Raw genomic sequence first — 24195 nt, 5'->3', positions numbered from 1 at the left:
ATGCCTCCTATTTATTTCCATGGAAACTACAACAGATCCAAAAACACAATAACGATTTTTGATAGAGCAAATTCTCAGCTACAAACCACTATTTTTCAACATAGTCACCACTGTCAGTTCTATCCCTCTGCAGCTGCCCTTGGCAGAGCCCCTCTGGGCTGCTCTTCTACCAGGAGGGACCTTTGGGAGGGTGTGAACTGAAGTGGTTTTGCTAACTCCAGGGCTGTGGAGATGATTTCTCTGGCTGTGGGGTTGCGTGCCATCTTTCCACAGTTGCGGAAAGAGCTTCTGGGAGTTGAGCAGAACTCCTTTCTTCTGCTAAGACTGATCTCTCTCAATGTGGAATATTTCTGCAATGAAATGCTCCTACTAGCAAAAGCCTGGAGATGCTGTAAATGATGTTATGACTTGGAGGCCTGCAGTAATGGTTGTAGCAGCTCTGTCTTGATTTCTGGTGTAGTGCAGCAGTTGGCTTTACTGAGCTCTGCGGGTGGAACAGGGGCAGAAGAGAGGGCACCCTGCCCGTACTGCAGCTACCTAGCACCCCTCCTTCAGCATGAACAGAGAAATTGATGGAAACAGTGAGACTGTGACATCAGTTCATTACCTCACCTGCAAATAGCAGGTACAAATCCTGCGCTGGCCTCTCGCTCTGAAACTGTGTGTCCTGTGCTAGTTGTTGGATGAAAGATGGGTAAAAGCATGGCCTGCCCAGGTGATGCACATGGCAGTCCCTGATGCCCCGCGGTGCTGTGCCTGCAGCCCCCAGCACTGCCCACTGCCCCCAGCGCTGCTGTGTGCTGAACTGGCTGTGTGAGGCCTCTGTGCAGTGGGAGCAGCACACAGCTCCAGCAAAATGAGTGTGATGTCCAGAAAACCACTTGGGACCATTTTCACTGGGTGCAGAACTGAATCGTATAAACAGATCAGCTTTTATAATACTTCATTATAGCAGTGCATACTGTTTGAAGTTTATTACATACTCGTGTACTAATTCCAGCTTGCTGGAAAGGTGAGGGCTGTTTTAGAGCAAATGCTACAGATTAAGACTAGTCAGTTTCTTTCCTTGTTGGCAAATGTTTCTAGTTAAATGCAGGATGTAGCTGGTGTGGGCCAGTGATGTGTGTGACAAACGCGCTCAGTCATTGTCACAAATGTTCTGTGTTAATCCACTGCAGTATTGGTGTTCTCATGTGTCAAACCATCTTGCTTAAGCCTGTGCTTTCTCAAAAGCAAACCACAGCACTGTTTGCTATTGCACAGCCCCAAACTTACCAGGAATACATACAAGTTAATGGCACAAGTGTTTTTTTTTTTTCTTTTTTTTTTTTTTCTCCCTCCCCTCCCTCCCGTAGAGATTAAGATTAAATTTTACAGATGGATTATAACTGCTCTTTTAAGTGCCATTCTTTTAGGGACATCTTAACTGAACAGGCTAAGGAGAGGAAAAACCTTCCACAGCAGAACGGATTCCGTAAAGTACGCTATAAGCGTTGATTCGTGAGGAGCTGGAGAATTCCATGCCCTTTGAGACCCACTCCAAGGGAAGGGAAGGCTTTGCTCGTCCTTTATGTGGATCTCAGCCACACGTGTGCAGCAGCACCTATCTCTGCGGGCAGGCACTGAGCCCCGCTGGCAGCAGCGGCGCCGCAGCGGCTCAGCACGGAGCTGCGAGCTGTTGGGGGCGCTGCCTCCACCGCGCCGTGCAGCTCCTGGAGCTCCTGCAGCCCCAGCAGCGGCCGAGCACAGCAGGCTGCTGCCATACTCCTGTCAGACACCCAGCCCAGAGCTGCTCATTGGACAGAGACAAGACACCAAACCTCGGAACCAGAGGGCAAAAGAGGAAAGAAAAAGGCAGATACAGGACAGGTGCGTGTTTTCTTTGTCACGTTACTTTATGTAACTTCACATAACTGTTGCCATAGGAACATTATGCAGGGTACACTTATGGTTTGGCTTTATGGTGTTCTCCATGTACCAAAAACTTACTTAAAGTATTTAGTAAAACATAACCTCTCTCCTCCCTTAGTGCTTCACAGAGCAGGAAGCTACTGGTGAGCTTTCGACCTATTGCCTGTCTTTGGAAGCTTCTAACTTCAAACAAGAAAGACTTCTGCATCCTTGTTTAGGCAGCTGAAGTCCCCATCTTCTGTGAGTACAACAACAGCATCTTCTCACTACCACCAAAAGGAAGATCTGATTTCTTGATTATCAAACACACTCGGTAAGCTGTCAATTCACATGACATATTGCAAGTTAAATAATCAAGTAAAAATTCACTTTAACTTTGCTGTATTTATATACTATATAAATTTTACATGCTATATATTTACAGTGGGGCAAGTGCTTTTTATCTTTAAAAAAACAAAGATCATACTTCAGACATCTCTGAACAACACAGCTTGTATAAACCAGACAGATTATTCAGATGAACTGTATTTAATACAGGTTCCCCACTCATCTCCTGATGCAGGACCAGTGAATAATAAGTGCATCACAGTTTGATAGCATTTAATAATAAAAAATAAAATCACAGTATGAATTTGTCTGTAACTAGAAACCTTAGAGACGAAACAACTGAGACGTGAGACAAGTGATGCTGTAAAAACATATGTAATAAAAACATATGGGAGTATATAAACAGTCTGAGAGATACATTCAGCACTGCATATTCTGATCATTATGTTCCGCCCGCTGAAAACCAGAACATGTTCTTCAATCTTGAGAGTAAATAAGATGTGAAGTAAATTAGTTTCTAGTGTCAGATGTCATAGAAAACGGACGAAGATCTTGCAGAGCTCTGTAGTTGTTGGAGAGCTTGTGAAATCTTAAATAAGTCTTCAAATAAAATACACAGACTGTCAGTTGCAGATTTTATAATCCTGTGGTTTTCCTGGTTGCTCTTGAACCAGATGTCGAACTTGGAGTAACAATTACATGAATAACACACAATCAACCTGAGTATGTAATTAAGCAGCATTTGAGATGTTCAATTCCAGGGCATTAGTTTCAGTGAGATATTCACATGGAAATTCACAATGTTCAGCAGTTGTAGAAAGTTTCCACTCTTTTGGATTAGAAGTACATTGTAAAAAAGAAAGTCTCAAGTTTAAAAACTAAGAACAAAGTTCTTTCATGGTAAAATTCTTCACAGAAATCCGAAGCACCACTTATGATTAGGTTTTGTTTCCATGGTAATGTTGCCATTTAGATGTTTCGATGGTTAATGTATTTTCATAATGTTGAGTTGTTGGTATAGATGGCTAAAACATCTTGCTCTTGACTGATAGTTAATGTCACTGATGGGAGCATTGGGAGTGCAAAAGTATTGATGGTGAAAAGGTGTTGGTTCTGAATGATACTAAAACTCACTGCGAGGAATGCTGGGATGGCTAACGTGTCGACTGCTAAAAGGTGTTGGTTTGGGTTGATGGCTAAAGTCACTGACGTGAGTGCAGGGACAGCTAAAGTGTTGATGGCTAAAAGGTGTTGGTTCTAATGGCTAAATTCACAGATGGGAGTGTTGGGACAGCTAAAGTGTTGATGCCTAAAAGGTGTTGGATTTGACTTATGGTTATAGTCACTGACGGGAGAACTGGCGTGGTTAAAGTACTGATGGCTAGAAAGTGTAGGCTTTGAGTGACGGTAAAAGTAACTGATGGCAGTGTTGGGATTGCTAAACCTTTGCGGGCTAAAAGGTGTTGGTTTGGACTGATGGTTATAGTCACTGATGGGAGGGCTGATATGGCTTAAGTACTGCTGCCTAAAAGGCGTTGGTTTTGATGGTCAGTTAAAGTAACTTATGGGAGCACTGGGTTATAATTGATGGTTAAAATCACTAACGAAAACAGTGGGATGGCTAAAGTACTGATGGCTAGAAGGTGTTAGTTTTGATTGATGTTGAAAGTCAGTGATGGGAGTTTTGGAATGGCTAAAGTATTAATGGCTAAACGGTGTTGCTTTTGATAGATAGTACAAGTCACTGATGGGAGTGTATGGATGTCCAAACTTTACACTGGCTAAAAGGTGCTGCTTTTGATAGACGGTTAATGTCACAGATGGGAGCAATAGGATGGCTAAAGAACTGCTGATTAAAAGGTGTTAGATTGGATAGATGGTTATTGTCACTGATGAGAGGGCTGGCATGGCTGAGGTACTGATGGCTGAAAGGTGTTAATTTGGACTGATGGTTATAGTCATCGATGAGAGAGCAGCCAAGACTGAAGAACTGAAGGCAAAGGGGTGTTAATTTGGACTGATGGATAGAGTCAGTGATTGCAGGGCTGCAATGGCTGAAGTATTGATGACTGAAAGGTGTTGGTTGTGACTGATGTTTACAGTAACTGATGGGAGGGCTGGCAGAGCTGAAGAACTGATGGCTAGAAAGTGTTGGTTGTGACTGATGGTTAAAGTCACTGATGGAAGGGCGGGCATTGCTAAATAATTGCTGTTTAAATGGTGTTCCTTATGAATGATGGTAAATGCCCCTGATGGGAGGGCTGGCATGGCTAAAGTATGTCGTGCTTTAAGGCGTTTGTTGTGATAAAAAGTGTGTTGTGACTTTAACTGATGGTTAAAATCACTGATGGGAGGGCTGGCAGGACTGAGGTACTGATGTCTAAAAGGTGTTGGTTGTGACTGAAGGTAAATGTCACTGATGGGAGAGCTGGCATGGCTGATATACTGATGGCTTAAAAATGTTTGTTGTGACTGATGGTTAAAGTCACTGATGGGAGGGTTGGCAGCCCTAAAGTATTGCTGGTAAATGGTGTTCCTTATGACTGATGGTTAAAAGTCACTGATGGGAGGGCTGGCGTGGCTAATGTATGGCTGGCATTATGGTTTTTGTTGTGACTGATGGTTAATGTCACTGATGAGAGAGCAGGCATAGCTGATGTTCTGATGGCTTAAAGCTGTTGGTTGTGACTGATGGTTAAAGTCACTGATGGGAGGGATGGCGTTACTAAATAATTGCTGGTTAAATGGTGTTCCTTAGGACTGATGGAAAATGTCACTGATGGGAGGGCTGGCGTGGGTGAAGAACTGATGGCTAAAAGGTGTTGGTTGTGACTGACGGTAAATGTCACTGATGGGAGAGCTGGCATGGGTGAAGATCTGATGGCTAAAAGGTGTTGGTTGTGAGTGATGGTTATAGTCACTGATGGGAAGGCTGGCATAGCTGAAGATCTGATGGATAAAAGGTCTTGGTTGTGACTGATGGTCACTGATGGGAAAGCTGGCATGGCTGAAGATCTGATGGCTAAAAGTTGTTGGTTTTGATGGTTAGTTAAAGTCACAGATTGGGAGCACTGGGTTTTAATTGATCATTCAAGTCACTAATGTGAGTCGTGGGACGGTTTAACTATTGAGGGCTAAAAGTTGTTGGTTTTTATTGATGGTTAGTGTCATAGATGGGAACATTGGAATGTCTGAAGTATGGATGGCTAAAAGGTCTTGGTTGTGAGTGATGGTTGAAGTCACTGATTAGGGTGTTGTTATGGCTAGAATATTGATAGCTACACTGTGTTGGCTTTGATGGTTACTGTCACTGTCACAGTGGTCACTGATGGGACCGCTGGGATGGTTACTGTAACGATGCTGAAAGGTTAATGGTTAATGTCACAGATGGCAGCAATGGGATGTCTGAAGTATTGATGGCCAAATGGTGTTGGTTTCCATTGATACTTAATGTCACTCATGGGAGTATTGGGATGGTTAAAGTATTGATGGCTAAATGCCGTTGCTTTTTACTGATAGTTAAAGTCACTGATGGGAATACTGGAATGGCTAAACTTTTGCTGGCTAAAATGTGCAGGTTTTGACTGGTGGTTAAAGTCACTGATCGGAGTACTGTCATGGCTAAATATTGATGACTACAAGGTGCTATTTTTGACTGAGTTCAAGATACTGATGTGAGTGTTGGGATGGCTAAAGTATTGATGGCTAAAAGTTGTGCATTTTAATTGATATTTAATGTCACTGATGGGAGTGTTTGGATTGCTAAAGTATTGATGGCTAAAGGGTGTTGGTTTTGATTGATAGTTAAAGTCACTAATGGGAGCACTGGAATGGCTGAAGTATTGCTGGCTAAAAGGTGTTGGTTTTGATTGATAGGTAAAGTCACTCATAATAATGTTGGAATGTCTAAAGTATTGATGGCTGAAAGGTGTTGGTTTTGACTGATAGGTAAAGTCACTGATGGGAGTGTTGGGATGGCTAAAGTATGATGGCTAAGAAGTGTTGGTTTTGCTTGATAGTTAAAGTCACGGATGGAAGCATTGAGATGTCTAAAGTGTTGATGGCTAAAAAGTGTTGTTTTGGTTGATGGGTAAACTCACTGATTGCAGCGATGAGATGTCTAAAGCAGTCGATTCTGATGATGTGAAGTGTTCGTTTTTGTTGAAAAGTTGTTGGCTTTGATGGTTGTTTTTGTTTGAGTATTGAAGGCTTCAATTAGTAATTTGCATCTGAAAGACAAATAGAGAACATTATTCTCTGCTGTGAGGTTCAAGGTGTAGCTGTTTGACTCACTGTCCTTATTTCTAAACAGAGAGGTCCCAAATCTGCGTGCAGTTTGATCAACTCTGTGACTGCAGGGCTGATCTGACTGGGGAAGGCTCCTGAGAATCTCTCAGTGAAGTGACTCTATTTCAGTCCTATGCTAGCAACTCTGCTAACTGCACAGAATACTACGACAACACTTTAACGGCAAAGGGCACGTCTTACCTGTAAGTCAGCTTAGACAGCATCTTTGTTTTATTAATCATCTTGTGGTCAACCTGACCAAATCTCAGCTTCGAAAACAGAAGCTTTCAGAAACTTGCTAGAGGACATATGAATGCAGGAAAATAAGGATTTTAAAACTTGTCATTTCTGCTTTTTCCTTAAGCCATGAGCTACACCTGGCTCATTTATTCACAGTAATATCAGTCTGGATGAAAGGCACAACCTAACAAGTCCTGCTCAGTCCTTCACTACACTTTCTTAGTCTATTTTTGTCTAGTGTAGAAAAACAATTTGCCAACTGTTGGCCAGAGAATTTACTAGAGCCAGAAGAGCATTAGAGGACATTCATTTTTACCTGTGCTGTTGTTCCTGATTGATCAACTAAAACAGAGATACTTAAAAATTTAGTACAATTGGGATTCTTTTGAATTAGCATCATAAGAAGTGTGGTTTTTACAACAGTAATAGTCCTCATTTCCTTTTTTCAGCAAAGGGACAGATATAATATTAAAGCTCACAGTAATGATTGATCAGCCAGCCTTCTCCAAAATATCGTATCCTTAGATTAAAACTTCAGGTTGTCACAATACAATCATGCTCCTCAACAACTGTACTTCACCTTGGGGAAACTTTTCAGTGCCTGAATCCACCCACTGTGGCAATTTACTTCCCTATCCAAGCAATGCAATTCCTGCAGGTAAAAATCTCTTCTGGAAATCAACTTCTCCAAATATGGAAAGGCAGTTCAATGTAAAGCAGGAAGATTAATTCCTTTGCTTCCTGTACCAGGATGACATTTTCAACACTGGACTATTATCAAAAGGGATTGCCAGGGACTGTTAAGCCATCTGATAATTATGGGTAGGTATAAAATGTCAAAGTTCAAGGTGAAGCTTGCCTTCGATAGCAGGCTATCTTCTTCAGAGATTACATTTGTTACCTGTAAGAGGTAAACACATTTGGACAGGGAGGGAGATCGATTTCAAGAACAGATGCAGTCTTGCCAGTAATGCAGCTAGTATTTTTCAGAGTACTGATATTCTGTACACACAGATATGTGGATTATATATAATACATAAAAAAAAAAAGTGAACATTAGAAACTTTACAGCCCTGCTGAATCAGTATGTCTCTATAGTCCTAACTAATTTATCCTATTGTGAGTGCTTATTAAAATATCCGAGTAATTGGGACTGGGATCTCATGTCAGTAGCAGGCATCTATGGTTGTTTTTAAGTAACACACACTCTATTTAGGAAAAAAATAGTGGAAAATGTTGTCAAATTTGATGTTTAGAGGCTGAATTTGTTACAGTGTGCAATCTTCCTCATCATATAACACCAGAGCTAATTAATTTAGACTATATTATCTACTGGGTGTCCAGGTCAGGATGATGAGAGGAACAGAGTTCAGCATGAGTTAAACCAGGGACTCAGTTTGGTACTCTCTCTGTAGAAAACTAAATACAAACTTGACTTTTTTATACTAAAAATGGGTAACAGCTATTTTGTCAGCCTGTTTCTCTGTATTTTTTAACCCTACACTAACAGGAAAAAGAACTCAACGAGAAGTAAAACAGCAGCAGGAATTTAACATACTCTCCAGGTGTTACATGGTAAAGGATTCTCTGGAGAGTTAAGAACTGTGAATTCAGTGCGCTTAGAAGGCAGATCTACACCTGAAACAAAACTGTGTCAGTATTACCACCAACTTATGTTACTCTGAATAAGCAGTCAGCACTAGTTCTGTCATACAATAAAGCTGAACATAGCCTTTTATTTAAAGAAATTATTCTGGCAGTCTTTTTTAGGAAGACGGTGTTTCAGCAGTACCAACCTGGAAGTCTCCCTTCTCTTCCAACTACTCTGTCTCCTTATTTTTCCCAGTTAGTTGGACTGAATCTAATATATTTTGCATCTCTCCCTCCTGTTCGCCATTTAACCTTCAAATCTAAACCCAAAAGATTTGTTTCTCCACCTCTTTACTTCAAACTTTATTTCCTAGCGATCCTTCAAGCATAGGGGAAAAAAACCAGCTTATTAACCTCTTCCTTCTTAAATATTTCTGCAGACTATATGGACTGTGCATACTACAAAGATTTCAGCAACCATTTAAAGACTGTTTTAATAACCTCCATGCGAATTGAAAAAAAATTCTCTGAACGTCCAGTGGCCCCTTACCTTTAATATTCTCATTGGATGCAATGGAGATCTAGTTCTTGATTTTGCTCCCACAGGAATGCATGCCTTCCTTGTCAGGTTGTCTACTGCCATCATTTCCGTATTGCTCACGTAAACAGTCACCAGGAGAGTGAGATTCTTCCTTCTCCCATGCTTGCTTCTGGAAACGAAGATCCGAGCTTTCCAAGATGCCTTTCTCCTTCCTGGTGTGTTTCTTCTTTTTCTTTTTTTTCTTATGTTTGCGATTGTCATTGTCAAAGTGGAGCACAGAGGAATCCGAATCATAATGTCTGAAGGAAACATGCACGTTAAAAATAGAAAAAAGATGTAGCACTTGATGTATATACGAAATGTTACTTATTTTACCACAGATGATGATTTGCAGCATGTCAGCTATTTTGTGGTACTTTGTGCACATCTAACTATAGATGCGGCAAACTTAAGCCCTCAGATTGAAGGACAATAGATCCTGGTTTGTAAACAAATCACTAACATTGGCTAGTTCTGGAATATATGCAATTAAAAAAAAACCTGTTTTTAGCTAATTGAGAATGCTAAGCAGATGTGATTCTAACTATGTGGTCCAAATACAGTGTTCTAATACAATTCACCTAAATCTTTCCTATCTTCAATTGATCAACCTAACAACATGGTCCCCAGCCAGATCATGCTATAAAACTAAGTTAGAAACAATGAAAAAGAAGGAAGATACGAGAAACACCCAGAAAAGAACTAGGAAGAAATTGCTGAGTATGCTGGAATCCTTGCTTACTTGTAATCCTTCTCTCGATGTTTATCTTTGGACTTCTTCTTGGCTTTCTTGAATTTTTCCATCTTTTGCTCATCCAAAACCTCTTTTTCTACCTTTCTGCTTTTCCTTTCTGTTTCACTTTCACTACTTTCTGCATATTTTCTTTTCCAGTCATTTCGTTTTTCATTTTTGGGGGAGAAGTCCCCACGATTTAAATGAGTTGATGGAACAGATGGAAGTATATGTCTTTCATGAGAATACTTTTCAGGTTGCTGCCAGGCTAGTGAACAGTGTTGTGAGTGTGCTCTGTGACTGCTAAAGTGACGTACATCCTTCTCTCTAGAGAGTGAGTTGTGAGGCCGTCTGCTTTTGTAATGATAATCCTTATGTGGCCTGGTGCAAGCATGACTTGATTTGTCATAATCTTTATTGTAATGGGAGAACTTTCTTTCTCGACTATCTCCTTTTGCATGAGAATAATAGTAATCATTGTAGTGTCTGCATTTTTGCCATCTCCAGGATTCATCTTGATAGTATCTTTCTCTGTTCCAAGTTCTCTCCTCTTTGGAACAGTAATATCTACTCCTATCTTGTTCACGTCCTCTGCTTTGAGATCTGTAATGACAATATTTCCCTGAGCTTCTGCTGACATCAGGGCTGTTTCTTTCAGTATGGGAAGATCTGTATCTGTTTCCATTCCAATACTCCTGCTTGTGACGACTTTGCTTATTTGTTTCCACACTACGAGAGCACCTCCTTCTGTGGAAATGACCACCCCGTTTGCTCTTTTGCTTCTCCCTCTCTTCTGTATCAGAGTGTTCTTTTTTTCTTCTGTAGTGCCCTTTGTCAGTTGTTTTAGAATCATGTAACTTTTTACCTTTTTTCTTATGCTTATTTTCTTCATAATTCCTATTAGTCGGCCCCTTGTTTTCTCTAGAAAATTGACTCTCCAAAACTTTATCCAGCTTTGTAACAGAAGAGTCATTAACAGGTGGTACGTCTACATAGTTATTAGATATGTCCTTTGTATCTTGGCATTTATCTCCAGTACCTAGACACGGTGGTCCTTTAGAACTACATTCAAAATCAGACTTTATAGAGGAAGCCTGTCCTAATTCCTCTTCAGTCTCAGGAGACACTTCACTATACAAAGGATTTTCTTTTGCAATGAGATCAAGTTCTTCTGATCTTAAAAGTTCGTCTTTGTCACCACTGTCTTCAGGCTCAAAATTTAAAAGGAATTCATCTAAAGTGTCCAAGGATCCTCTCCTAACCTCGTGCTGACCACTGACATTGGGTTGTGCATTATCAGCTTTTGTTACAATACTTTCGGCAACTTCTTCTTTGGCAGAACTAATTTCAGTATCCGATTGAATAAAAAGATCCGCACCGTCATAGTTCAAGACGGAAGGAAGTTTTTGGAATTCTTCATAGACCAACAGCGCATTCATCATTCCTGTTTCCATAAGACAATTGTTCTCAGAAGATTTCTGAGGTCCAGGGACACTACACAGAATAAAAACACTTTTGTTGAAAGAGATGAATATTAAAAGTAAGAGTCTGTCGCACAAATCTAAATAAAACAACCAACCAACAAACCACAACCCACCCACCAAAAACCTCATGACTACTGGAACCCTCTTCAAGACATCCAATTTAAACACCTATCTTTTGATTATTACACTCTCCTCAGCTTTCAGAAAAAGTGCTTTTTTTCCATCTTGTTTCTGGTTGTATTGCAACAAGACAAACAAACAAACAAGCCCAATACATCTATCTTCTTCCACGTGCTGATCTGACTACCATCAATAGCCAAAACCGCTCTATCTGCTCTCCCATTCCAACTAGAAAAAACAACAATTGAAACACAGATTTCTCACTGTCCCCCAAATGAGAGAGCAGGTGATGAAAATTTACATTTACATATGCTAGTGCTGTAAAAAAGGAGAAACAGACAACACTTCAACAGACAAGGGTAAAAAATGGAAAAACATTCTATGAAGAAGCAGAAGTCTTCCACGGGGCACCAATGTGCGTCAGAGTAATAGGCACTGTGCTGATCACCAGTTCTGCTCGTTACACTAGACATATGGTATAGAATTCTCTTCACTGACTTAAATCTTCCAATTAAAGAATATGTAGGCAGGTAAAACCATGAAAAAGTTGCATAAAACCTTGTAATGAAACTGTTTTCACTTTACCTTATTTCCTCTGACAAGCTGTTCAACTGGCCGTATTTAAAGGAATTTAGCATTTCTCGAGAGGCTGGATACAAAGTTACAGGCATCTGCAATTAAAAGGTAGAAATTAACAGGCAGAAAACAAAAGGTATTTGTAGCAGTATTGCAGCCTAGCGTTTTCAGAAATTCTGCATTAAATTTATGCAAGGCTGCTTTGAGTTATATGTGCTGGCTGCACTTTACATGCAACACCAACTCACTCCCAAAAATATACTTTATGAAATTTATGAAGTTTTATCCCAACTGTACTTAAGTTGGTACGTTTTAATATCTGCTCAGCTCTGCAAATTCTAATAGGATAATATGACATAGTGCTATGAAGAAATTTGTGTTGTTTTCTCAGTATTTCACATGAATTGGGAACATTATAGCACTCCTGAATACATCATAGGTGAGAAATTCTAGATGGAAAAAGCATAACTTACTGTTTTAAGCACTCCATTGGTTTTAGAAAATAACATTTTTGAAGGTTTAGCAGATGGGACTTGGCAACTGGAATCATCAAGTTTCAGTCCATTTTCTTTAGGTTCATTATCTAAACTATTAGCACCACTTAGTGAATCATTTTTTGGCAGCTCATGCTGGGATCTTTCCTCTTCAGCATTCTGACAGGAAGAATGGGAATCCTGCAATGTACAGACCTTTTCAAACGAAATTCCCTTGGGAGATATTATTTTGTCATTCCTTGTACGTAAGTCCTCTGATGACTTCTTCTCCTCCTCAGGTTTTCTTAAAAATTCTGTACAATAAAAGACTGCGTTATCAGAGCAGAGTTCAGGAATTCCATTCACCACTGGCTCAGTGAAAATGTCATCCAGAACATCTTGTTCGAAAATATTAGCAGCAGCTAACATTGTAGGTGTATTTGAGGTAGACTCTGCTGCACGATTTGTATCTGTGGATGAAGGAATAGATATAGTCTCATCCTCCTCCAGAGCAAGAAGACAGTCAGGCTCTGACAGTGTATCACGTTCAGGCAATTTGTTATTAAGACCGATAACGAGCGTCTGATCTATTGATGGGTTGATGATTGAAGGCCTGACCATTGTCCAGTTTTCAGCACAAGCTATGGGTGGAGCTGAAGATGGCCTTTTTAAGATGAGACCTACGGTATTGGGTTCGTCTTTTGAAGGTATCTTTCCATTTAAGCGACTTGAATTCTGTGTTTAAAAAGAAGAGATTGCAAGATGGATAAATGCAAATTCTACAAATTATCTAAACACCTAAAAAGAAAAAAAACCCACCACCCTTCAAATACAAAGGCAAGTCCAATAAATGGTTACTTCCTAGGTTCACTGCATATTGCTTTCAAATGCATGTCACTTCTGAAATCCATTCAAACAACACTGTAGAAAGCTATTCCCAAATACACTTATTTTCTCCTTTAAACATACCATGAAAACCGCAAAATAATTGTTCTGGTGATCAGATATAAGACAAATGGATTTCACTGTCTCACCTAAAGTGACACTGATAGGAAAAATATTTTTTTAGTTATTTAAGTATTAGTAGACTATTTAAATAGTAGCATAAGAAAGCTCTGAAGAAAGCTGCACAGGGGAAAGGAAAATAAAACTAAGATGCTGAAAACAAATAAAAATCCCACACTCCACTATCAATTTAGTGCCATTATCTGCTCCCCACCATTCCCTACTCCGCTCAATTACCTTAATCATATTAGGAGGAAGTCGTGGTCCCATAAAGCTGTCCTGCTTACGATTAGTCTCCTTTTGACCGACGAGTGAACTGGGATGAGGCGGCAAGTAAAGAGTACGTTCTCCAAGTGTGAAATCGTAGCACCTTCAGAAAAGAGTGGTGAGCTTAGTTTAGAGTTTGTCTTTCAGCCTGCTCTTGGATTAAATCCTATCCGAAAGTTTTAGAGGAACAGTTCATAGGATACAGAAGTCATGTATGGAAGACTTAAACAAGACTACAAACTAAAAAATAGATAGTGGTTTTCATACGATTCCGTTCAGAGTAATAACTGAGTCTTACGCAACTTACCACCTCGCTTTCTCCCTTTTTCTAAATTAGCCAGCTACACGTAACAGCTGCATAGCAATTTGCAAAGAGTAGCAATTTAAGGCCAAGCAGTGAACACTAAAAAATGACAGGGAGTTTCAAGCTAGGCAGAGTTGAATAATACAAGTAGTATTTTTCTAGAACAGATAGAAAAACATTTGAAAAGAAGAAAAGTGTAAATAACAGGAAAGTAAATATGTTCTGAACACATTTTAATATTTGTTATTACCTGGTATAAAATAGTAAATAAGCTTGCTGAGCAAGGACTGTTTCGATGTTACTTCGCACTACTGCAGAATCATTCATCTGATACCAAAATCCATCAGCAGCCTGCAAATAAAGACAATCTTCAGATAACTGCTTGTTTTCCAAATGAAATCACTAACAGGACACCACAGAACAACATATACACAAACATATAATGAAATCTTCTACTCTAGAAACAATGGTTATCAATAACATTTGAACTGGTTTAGCAGCACAGATTTTACCATGCTAGAATGATGTTGGTATCTACCTTTATGAAGCAGAAGTAGTGTCCTGTCTGAGAACTGGCGCCGCTGTGAACCACAACTGCATATAAGGCATAAATGAGTGGTTCTCCATCTGGTTGAGACATATAAGCTCCAAGGTCAAAATACTCAGGATATTCAACATCCTGAAGAGAGAACAAGAAGATACAAACATTATTTCCAAATTCTTCATTTTGGCTAGCTTGGCAAACAAGCCTGGGAACAACATTTCCAAAAAAACAAAGATTAGAATTACAAGGGTTACTTCAAAAGTAATGCCTCCTGATTCATGATGTCAGCTCATGACAGCTGCTGCTGGTGGGATGGCAACAGAGGGTTGAACCTTCTCACCAACATTCTGTGACATGGTGCTGTGTGACAGATGGCAGCAGAGGGGCACTCTGAATATCTGGCCTTTGGGAAAGTCCAATTCCAAGACGACAGAGCTGTACTACAGCTATAAATGTACCTTGGTCTCCTTCACGCCCGTGAAATCTGCAAATCTTTTCAGTGATAGCGTGAGAATATTGGAAGAACGATGTATTGTAAATCTCTTTGTTGCTGGCACCATCTTCTTGCATCTTAAAAACAAGCACAGACAGCTGGTTAAAAGCATCTTGTTTTTCCACCCAAAACAAACATACAAAATACATAACATGTATTTTTCTTTCATAAATCCTACACTGCCTTTCAGGTTTGTTAATACAAAGCAGATAGGAGGATATAAGAGGACATCTCTACTGAACAAAATAATAAAGGATTTAGAACATTTTCTTCTGATAGCCAAACAAATGTCTGAACAAGTACTTTTGTTACGCCTAAAAGGTAAGGCTTCACAACAGCTCAGAGTGCAGCACGAACACGAACCTATCATCAGGTTACATCACTGGATGGTAAGGCAAGGTACCATTTCTTGTTACACAAAAATGGCTTCTCAGAACTTGTGTCCTGGATAAACTGAAAGTGGAACAAGGGAGCCTCAGCCCTAAGGACTAGTTACAGCAAATAATTTCCAAAATGGATCATCTATTAGCATCAAAAACACAAGAGAAGCACAATCATTCTACAAGAAGGAGATGTCTGACTTATGTCTTTCTGTACAGATGTTGTCTGAAAAGAGACTGAAACTATCTGCAACTCTTTGGAACACAAGTGTTAATTTTACGTTTGGTACATTGCCCACTCAAAGGCAGGATCTACAGTGCAAGCTGCAAAATACAACCACTGGCACGAAGACTTCCTCGAGAAAAGTACTGTCGATAGCTAATAAAAAGAAAGAATAAAAGTGTCTCTCTTCAAATTCTGCTGTCAAAATACAAGGCAGAGAGTTCAAACGAGAAGAGAATGCCTAAGATCAAAAAAGAATCCCTTCTTCAAAATAAACAAAAAAATCCAAGCATTTTATAGAATTACACAAAAACTGTAATTAGATACAAAGTTTTAAGGCAGTCACCTTTACTAGAAAAAAAAAATCATCTCAGGAATGAAAAGACACATCAATTGCAAAAAAAGGAAGGAATGGGATTGTTTATCAGCAGAGGACCAGGTACTGTACAATCACAAGGCTGTTCTTTCCAAATTTGCAAAAAGGCTGAGAATCCCAGCTTTGTGTGTGACTCAGCTGCACAGAGCACGTAATGAAGGGCTGTGCAATTCATAGGTGAGGTGCTTGTTACACTTACTCTTCATCAGACACAATCTGCAAGTTATGAGAATTCTGAATACACGACATGTTGCTGTCTAGGATCCACAGACTAAAATTAACTTGGGGTTCACTTATTTTAACAACCTATGGGATGCTCTTCATTCAACCTACCAATTTTCTTACAGTTTTCCAACAACAAAAAGCAGATACTGCATTTTGCACTTGGAAGTGCCAGACAGAAATCCTACAGAAACGAGCCTGGCAGACTTTGCTTTTCTGAGTACTTGTTTGAAGAACAACTTGTTTTACCAAAGTGTATCGTACAGATGTTCAATTACTTCTCACATACACAGCAATGTTTTTCATATCTTAACTTGATACGCTTTCACCAAGTGAAGGGTAGGTGGAAGGTAGTTCACTTAAGACAGCAATAGCCCATGTTCTACATATCAAGAACTGTTCAAGGCACTGTATTGTGAGCCAGCAGAGGCTGCTAACATGACTGATCATGGAGCCAGCTCGCATTCACTGAGACTAAGTCTAACTTTGTTTCCCAGGGAATGCTAGGATCTTCAGCAACCTGCTGTTGACTCCTATCCCAAATTACAGTCCATAGCCCTTTGATAAGCAGCAGTGAGCTGAAGCAGTCATCTTTTAAATTCTGGCAATAGGAATATTTGAGCTCAGAACACACATCTAGGAGGCATGACAAGCCACAGAGCAGACAACACTTGAATAAAATAATGTCAGCTAAAGGCTTCACTTCTTTCATTTACAAAATATGTATTATTTTCAAGTTTTAATTATTTCAGTTCATTAATTGTTTAAACAAAATGAAGCAAAGACAACAACAAAGGAGCTGTGTCTCATTATTTCCAAATGAAGTAAAAAAGTAGCTTATGGTCTAAGTCATGCAGTACATTAATCCAGTATCTAATAGAAATACGTAACTAGTAATAATCTTACTTGCTGCACTTATAGCAATTGTCTCCATCCAGCTGTTCGGGTTTCACAAATTGTTCTAGAGCTTCGATAACAGAAGAAATGTGCTGGAGAGATAAGAAAGAAGAGCATTAGTCAAAGGAAATTCAAAATTCCAAAGACTTACTAGTAGTTTATGAGAGAATCTTGCTAACTCATACTTAGGAGATCTACTATGAACCAGCAAGCACTGTGAAGAAAGAAGCAGAAAGAGTATGCTCAGCACATACCTGATTTGAAAGCAATCTTACTTTGAAACAAATAATTCTGCAATACCACAAACAGCATCTGCAGTGTACTTTGTCATCAGTAATGGGGACAATCAGTCTAATAATTACATTCATATTGAGGTAGAACAACAAAGAAGTACAACAGTATCACCATTTGCGTAAATACGGTAGTTATTCTTCCAGCTTAAAGCCAATGCAGATGTGGAGATGGTTTACAATGCTTCCACAGAAGGACAAAGTCCATCCCACTTCCCAATCACCACTCGGCTCTTGTTTTAACAACATTTTTAAATTGAGTGAGATTATTTTAGAAAGTTGCACATGTATTTAGACATCTTGAACTATATCTACAAAAAATCTTACCTGTATATCCAGAGGTATATCAAGGTATGGCTCATATGTATCCGAAACTGCTTTGCAGTTCAAGCACTTTACTGGATTTAAAAACAAACAAACAACAAATGCTTTACAAGCAATATGTGAAAGAGACTAACTGCCCAGTCTCCAACTAATGATACATATTGCTTAAGTCACACTACAAAGTGCTTTACTACAGAAGATACAGATCAGTTCTGAGGGCAGTAATATTGTTTTTAAAGTACCTCTGGATCTTAGAAATCCTCCAAATATTTGATGAATGATGGTGGTTGCTTGAGAAGATCTGTCTAGTCTGGAAACAAATGATAATCAGACCTCAGAAGATTTGAGATACAGAATGAACTTTTCAAAGAGTTCTATGAAAGCCATGGACAGACTTTCATTTATGACAGTAAATAGAGAACAGAAAGGTGCTAGAGAAGTAATTTATGCTTACATGGGGCATCCATCCAAACACGCTTCCTGCATAGCATCAACAGTGAAGCGTAAGAACTCGTGCGCATCTTCCTGAGCACCATAGTGGAAATGTTTTGCTATTCCTAATGAATAAAAAGGTTATAATATTTATCTCATATAAAAATGAAAGAAAACTTTATTTCTAAAACCTCTCTTCCAGATAGTAACAGAACGATTTGTAACATCATCTCCAAATATTAAAAGATATCAAAAAAGAAAAACAGCTGAAATCACTTACTTTTAAGTTCATGGACAATAACTACAGGCTTGATGGCATCAAGAGCACAACACAGGACTCGGTTAATGTGAGTTTCCATACTGCACATCATGCAGAAGCCTTGACAATTACCTGCACGGTGAAAGAAGAAAGCATCGCAGTCTAATGAAATATACATAGCTACAAAGAAATAAGTCTTAACTGAGGACACAACATCCATGCTCCATTCTGTTCTTCTAAGATGCCAATATCTCAGCAGTCTTGTGACGTTTTGTTACACAAAACTCTTTATATAGAGTAAAAATATCCACCAAGCCTGTACTAAAATGTATTTTCTGATGAGAAACCTAGAAAACTACTTCAAAGTCACTTTTTTTAAAGGCTGACAGGAATGTCAACTCCAGACATATACATGAGGAGAGAACATAGGACACTGATGATGCAGCATAAAGAGAACATGTGTTATTTTCAGCACACTGCTGTCAGGTGAGCTTCTTGGTAGAGAGCTAAGAATCCTTTGGGAGAAAGGAAAGATGAAAGTAATGTATGCTATAATACTTCTGCCCTCCTTTTTTCAAAGAGATTTTTACTTGAAACAACTTTTACATACAGTAAGAAAACAGTTAAATTTCTAGAAAGAAATACTAAGATAGCAAATTAGAAAGCATACAGGTGCCTTTGTAAATGCACACATATACAGGCATGATAAGAGTCTCCTAGGCTTAAATAAATTCAAGTATAAAATTCAAAGAAAAGAGTAAATAAAATACAAGACTTTATTTAGGACGAAGTCAGTCTACATTTTAATACATTGAAATTTGTAGTTGAGTTGGTAACAGCCCAGCTCATATTGCTTTCTATAGTGATTTTTTTTTGTTGTTTTTGCTGTTGTTTTTCAACTGGTTCAACAATGATCACACCATTTAGTCCAGCATAGCGTATTATGGATTCTAGGCTGTGAAGACTAAGGATCTGTGATGCCAGAACCCTAAATTTTATCACCTGTCTACCAGGAACCCCAGATGCCAAATGAAATGCATTATTTTCCAACGCGTTTCATTATTTACACAAAGCAAGAAATCTTTTTTTTTTTTTTCTTTTTTCTTCCCTCACCGTGCTACATTAAAGGCAAAATCACTCCATATGCTGTTCTGGGCCCACTGTTAATACAATGTTCAAAGCCAACTTTTACAGGTAAGATCAGATAAGTACAATTTCTTCAGAGAATCACTGCTGCTATTTCAACCTCAGAGCTGTCCCACAGATTTCAAACCGTGTTACAAGTACTCACACGACTGGGTATGCTCAAGGGAAAGCATGTAGTTGGCGAGTGGGGGTGTGTAGGTCAAACACTGTAGAATAGAATTAATAAAACACGTATTGCCAAGATTGTAGAGTCCAACTCCAACTCCATTTTGTGTTTGTTGCCAATCCATACAAATCTTCTCAGGTGGAAAAAGAATCCTTTCTGGTGGAGCAATTCCATCATTGATGACTGCAAGAAAGTTGTATTTTAAAACATAAGGGCTTTTGCTCTGTTTAAAAAACAAATATTTAAAATATAGCATTCTGCAGGAGCATCCACAAGAACCAACAATAATCCAAACCAGAAGGTCTTATTACAGACAGCTTTAATATCACCACTCCAATTTGCTGGTAACACACGGTGGTGATGGGCAATGTAAAAACAAGCAACTATCAGAGAAGACAGCACTACAGAGCACTGTTACCATTCAAAAACTTGTGCATGGCAACAACAAAGCGCACTTCTCTTTGCCAAACAAAGACATGGATGAATCTGTGTATTAAAAATTATCCCCATACTTCAGCATAGACTGCAAATATATCAAGACTGGGTTCTGCAACACCGATCCGCTTCAGTTGTCTTTGTCAATTCACTAACTTGAAATCTACTGAAGCCTTTATTCCCAGCAGTCCCATTTCACATCAGTGCAACAAGTAAGAACTGCATTTCCTACTTTTGTTTTGCTTTGAAGAAAATGGAAGCACTATAAAAGACCACACTTACTTAAATCTTCAACGGAAAAAGGTCTAACTTTTTCAGATGATTTACAATAAATAGCACCTCCACGTCCTTCGTTCTCAGAGACCTGGTTTTGGTTTTTTGCAGTGCGTGACTTCATAGTTTTAGTACGGGGTTTCCTGGGTTTACCGGATTGTCTCGATGAGGACTTTTTGGCCTTTGAAGATTTTGGCTTGTTATCTATGGTCATTGTTCATATCTGCAACAGAGATAGAAGTGCTGGTTGACATAAGAATGTCAGCGCTACACAAAGAGAAGAGCAGAAGAAATTCTGTGACTTAATCTCAAAGAAATAGCCTGAAGAATTGAATAGCTAACCACTAATAGCTCATGTAAAGGCCTTAAAGAAAACCCCAAACATGCAAAATCAAAATTTCTACCAAAACTCTATGGGTACTACCTTAACTCCTGCACAACTACCAACTGATGACATTTTCACTTTCAAGGGATTTTAATCTATTACAGTTATGGTGTGTTGATTTTTTTAAATGTAAAAACATATATGTCATTCTCTGAGGGATAGTAGTTATTCACCTATTGCTGGTGTCAGAGCACCACGACTTTAAAGCCTGCCTGTTTCTGTTTTGTGTGCACAAAAGTAACTGCATTTAGCTGTTACTTTTTTGCTTTCTTTCCAATACTCATTTTCTATCTCACAGTCTACTGTATCAATCAAAAAGGGTTTCTTGCAATTCTACCATAACAGCTTTTAAATACTATTCTGTAACAGCTTTTACATAGCGTTCTCACATCATTTAGTGATTCTGAGTCAGTCTGTGAGGGCTGTTGGGTCAGTACCACGAGGTGCGTTTTCCCAGCCAATAGGAGCTATAAGGAGAGGGACATCCATGCCCTGCCATGCTAACATTCAGGAGGAGATACTCAGCCTCTCTGCACTCCTGCGAGCTGCATACCTCTGAGCCTCAACACCCAGAGAAATCTTGGGAAAGGAGACTAAGAAAATGCGTGTGCACTTCTTTCTGCCAAAGTTTCTTTGACCCCTCCATGAAATACTGCTTTGGGTATAACTCTGGCAGCACTACTAACACTCACAACTCCTCCTATAAGCTGAAAAGTTAGATGCTTTTTGGGCTTTCTGTTTCAGTTCCACTTTGTAAAGTTGCATTTCCCTGCTGCAAAACAGCAGAGGAATGTAAGCCATAAAAAGGAAATGGCAAAAAGACCCTCAGCCCTCAAGGACAACGTCAGTAACTGATTTAAAGTCCTTTTTGAAATGCTGCTTAGGTTTCAAGATGACACCACGTTAAAGACGTGTAACTGTGTATATGTAGTAAGGAGCTGAACAATGATGGGAGGAATTATCACTGTCTGTGGGTAAATGTTTTCTGCAGCACTCACACTAGGTGTAGGGAACCAACCTAGCAGGGATTGAAACCATCAGCCAGTTCCTTATACTGGACTGACTGAGAACAGGGTAAAGTGACTTCAGATTTATGGTAAAACTTGATTGCTATTCATTAGATTTACAATATACTGAACAAAGCACAGTAAATTTGAGTCCCACAAATGACAACTTGTGCGCATAGCCTCAAATTATATATTTTTCTCTTTAAATCTTCAGTTAAAAAATCATTTCAAATCCATTCCATATACATTTTTCATTTCAGAGAAAACAATATGCAAAACTAAAAAATTCATTTAACTGAGAATCGAAGGCATCCTTGTCCTATGGGAAGACTAAGGTGGCAGCGCCTGGGATCAGTGACTTTCAGATAAGATCCAGTCTTCAAACTGCAGATACCAGTGACATCTTTTTTTCTGATTGAAAGGGAAAAAGTTTCAACAACATATTTAAAACCTATTTGAGGGACAAGAAACAGAATCAAAATGGCAATGAAAAGGGAAGAACATTATTCCACACAACCCGGGAGCACCGCAATGACCAATGAGGCAAACCTTACAATCCATTTCACTGGGCCGCCCAGGGCTCCATTTTTACATACCAATAGAACACAGTGGCAGGCAGGTACCAGCATCAGAAAGAATACACCAGATACACTTTTTCAAATTACATCGCTGTCTAATTTGATCTCTGACAAAGAAGTATTAAAGCTACAGATATCAGCCGCATTTCCTTTTCCTTTATCCTACAGATACGTACATACGAGTTCTGTTCCTACAACATTCCGAAAATGAACGGACACGGTTTGTGCTTCAGGTGTTATCTCTGCACTTTCGCGTCTGCAGACTTTTCCTCAACACACTGAGAAGGAAATCAGACGTCAGCGGTTCGGGTAAGGCGGCGAAGCGCTGCCCCGTCCCGAGCTCGGCTCCAGCCCCGCACGGCGGAGAGCAGAGCGGCGGCGAGATGCGAGGGGCCGGGCCGGGGATGGGAGCGGGCGAGATCCACCAGCCGCGACGATGCTGCGATCCTAAGTCACCGCTTAAGGCTTTGTGCATGGCACCGAGGGAGCGCTCGCGGCGCGTCTTATTACAAAATTAACAGCGGCCGTACAAAGCGGGACGGACGCACGAAACAAAACCGAGCCGCGGGGTCACGGCCGCTAACGTCCGAGAGGCGACGGCCGCGCGGCCCCTCCGCCCGCCCCCAGCAGCGCCCCACGGCCCGCACCGCCCTGCTCCGCCGGAGTGCCGCCCCAACGCCCGCCCTCCCGGCCCGGCTCCGCTTTTTTTCCCTTCCCGCGTCCGTACCGGCGCTTCGCGGCCCGACGGCGGCAGGAGAGACGAGGGGTTGGCCCCGCGGAGAGACGGTTGACTATGGCAACGGGGCGGGGAAGGCGGGGCCGGGTTCCACGGAGCCGGGGGGGGTGGGGAGGCGAGGCGGGCCGGGACCCCCTGTGCGGGCGGCGGCGGCGGCGGCGGCGACGGCGGCGGCGGCGGGGCGTGAGGCTCCGAGCCGGCGGGAACAACGGGGCGCCGCCGAGCGGGATCTGGGCGACGCGAAACCCTCCGGCCGGGGCGGGACGCCGTGCCGGGTCCGCACGTTGGCGGCGGGAGGATAACGGAGAGGCGGGTGGCGGGCGGGACGCGGCGCATAACGGAGGCGGCGGGAGACGGCGAGAGGCAGCCGGTGCCAGACGGTCGCGGGGCCGGACGATTGCTGCGCCGCTGCGCCGCTGCATCGCTGTGCTGGGAGCGGCGCCCCGCCCCGCCCCGCCCCGCCCGGTGGTCCCACCCCCTCCGGCCTCCCGCCGGGCAGCGGGAAAGCGCGGGGTGGGCCGGGCCGAGCCGAGCCGGCGGCTGTCGCCGGGCGCTTCCCCTTCCCGGGCCGGCCCCTCCCCCCGGCCCATTGATTTCCAGGCGGGAGGCGCACGCGGTGCTGCCGTGCTGTGCCGGGCCCGCCGCTTTCCCCGGCCCCATTACCTGGCTCGGCCGCGCTCGACTCGGCGCTGCCGGGTCCCCCTCGCCGCAGCCCCCGCCTCAGCCCAGCCCGCTCCGCCTCCACTTTCAGCCCGTCGGGGAACAATGACGTCCCTCCGCTGGCCTCTTGCATCCGGGGCCCGGCGCCGGCCGGCCGAGCGGGCGGGGGGAGGGAAGGCGGCGGCGGCGGCGGCGGCGGCGGCGGGGGGAGAAGCGAGCTCCTCCGGGTCACTCGGGGACCGGCACCGCCCCTGTGCCGCCGCCGGGAGCCGCTAGGGGGGGCTCGGCGACCCCCGCTCGGAGCCGGGCCTGAGGGCTGCCACCTCCGTAGGGTCGAGGCGGGGCGGCCGCAGGCCGGTTCTCGGGGCGCTTAGGGGCCCCCGGGTCGAGGAGGCGGCGGCCCGCGCTGAGCCGGGCCCTTTGCCGGCTCTGTTTGCCTCCGGCCCCGTTACTTCCCCCCCCCCCCGGGGAT

The 24195-nt window shown here is 41.7% G+C and overlaps 1 protein-coding gene across 2 annotated transcripts; it reads right to left on the bottom strand.

Moving 5' to 3' along the window:
* Positions 1 to 1876: 1876 nt before the first annotated feature.
* Positions 1877 to 23783, bottom strand: USP42 (ubiquitin specific peptidase 42). Of its 2 annotated transcripts, XM_042827755.1 has the most exons (18): positions 23727 to 23783; positions 22046 to 22160; positions 20367 to 20580; positions 19629 to 19832; positions 18359 to 18469; positions 18101 to 18203; positions 17889 to 17956; positions 17650 to 17720; positions 17042 to 17124; positions 14900 to 15011; positions 14436 to 14576; positions 14148 to 14248; positions 13564 to 13696; positions 12322 to 13056; positions 11858 to 11943; positions 9678 to 11162; positions 8906 to 9195; positions 1877 to 6467 (listed from the first exon to the last, which is right to left on the bottom strand). In XM_042827755.1, exons 3-17 carry the CDS (start codon positions 20569 to 20571, stop codon positions 8937 to 8939), a joined length of 3897 nt encoding a protein of 1298 aa, XP_042683689.1. In that variant the 5' UTR covers positions 20572 to 20580; positions 22046 to 22160; positions 23727 to 23783; the 3' UTR covers positions 1877 to 6467; positions 8906 to 8936. The 2 variants fall into 2 exon arrangements, with proteins under 2 accessions (XP_042683689.1, XP_042683688.1); XM_042827754.1 differs by lacking the exon at positions 23727 to 23783 and having other exon boundaries at positions 22046 to 22921.
* Positions 23784 to 24195: the final 412 nt, after the last annotated feature.

Source organism: Centrocercus urophasianus, unplaced genomic scaffold (genome assembly GCF_019232065.1).
Source record: "Centrocercus urophasianus isolate 14NV4802_14NV808 unplaced genomic scaffold, USGS_Curo_1.0 seq_29, whole genome shotgun sequence".
Taxonomy (NCBI): domain Eukaryota; kingdom Metazoa; phylum Chordata; class Aves; order Galliformes; family Phasianidae; genus Centrocercus; species Centrocercus urophasianus.
This window is presented reverse-complemented; position numbering and strand designations above follow the sequence as displayed.

Bases quoted from the DNA above. Each gene is read 5' to 3' on its own strand.
- USP42 (XM_042827755.1), bottom strand. From the start codon at position 20,571: ATGACCATAGATAACAAGCCAAAATCTTCAAAGGCCAAAAAGTCCTCA. The intron at 18,204-18,358 runs GTAAGTGATTTC...TTTATTCATTAG, and splicing joins TATTGTCCATGAACTTAAAA to GAATAGCAAAACATTTCCAC. The intron at 11,163-11,857 runs GTAAAGTGAAAA...TATTCTGTGTAG, and splicing joins AGCTTGTCAGAGGAAATAAG to TGTCCCTGGACCTCAGAAAT.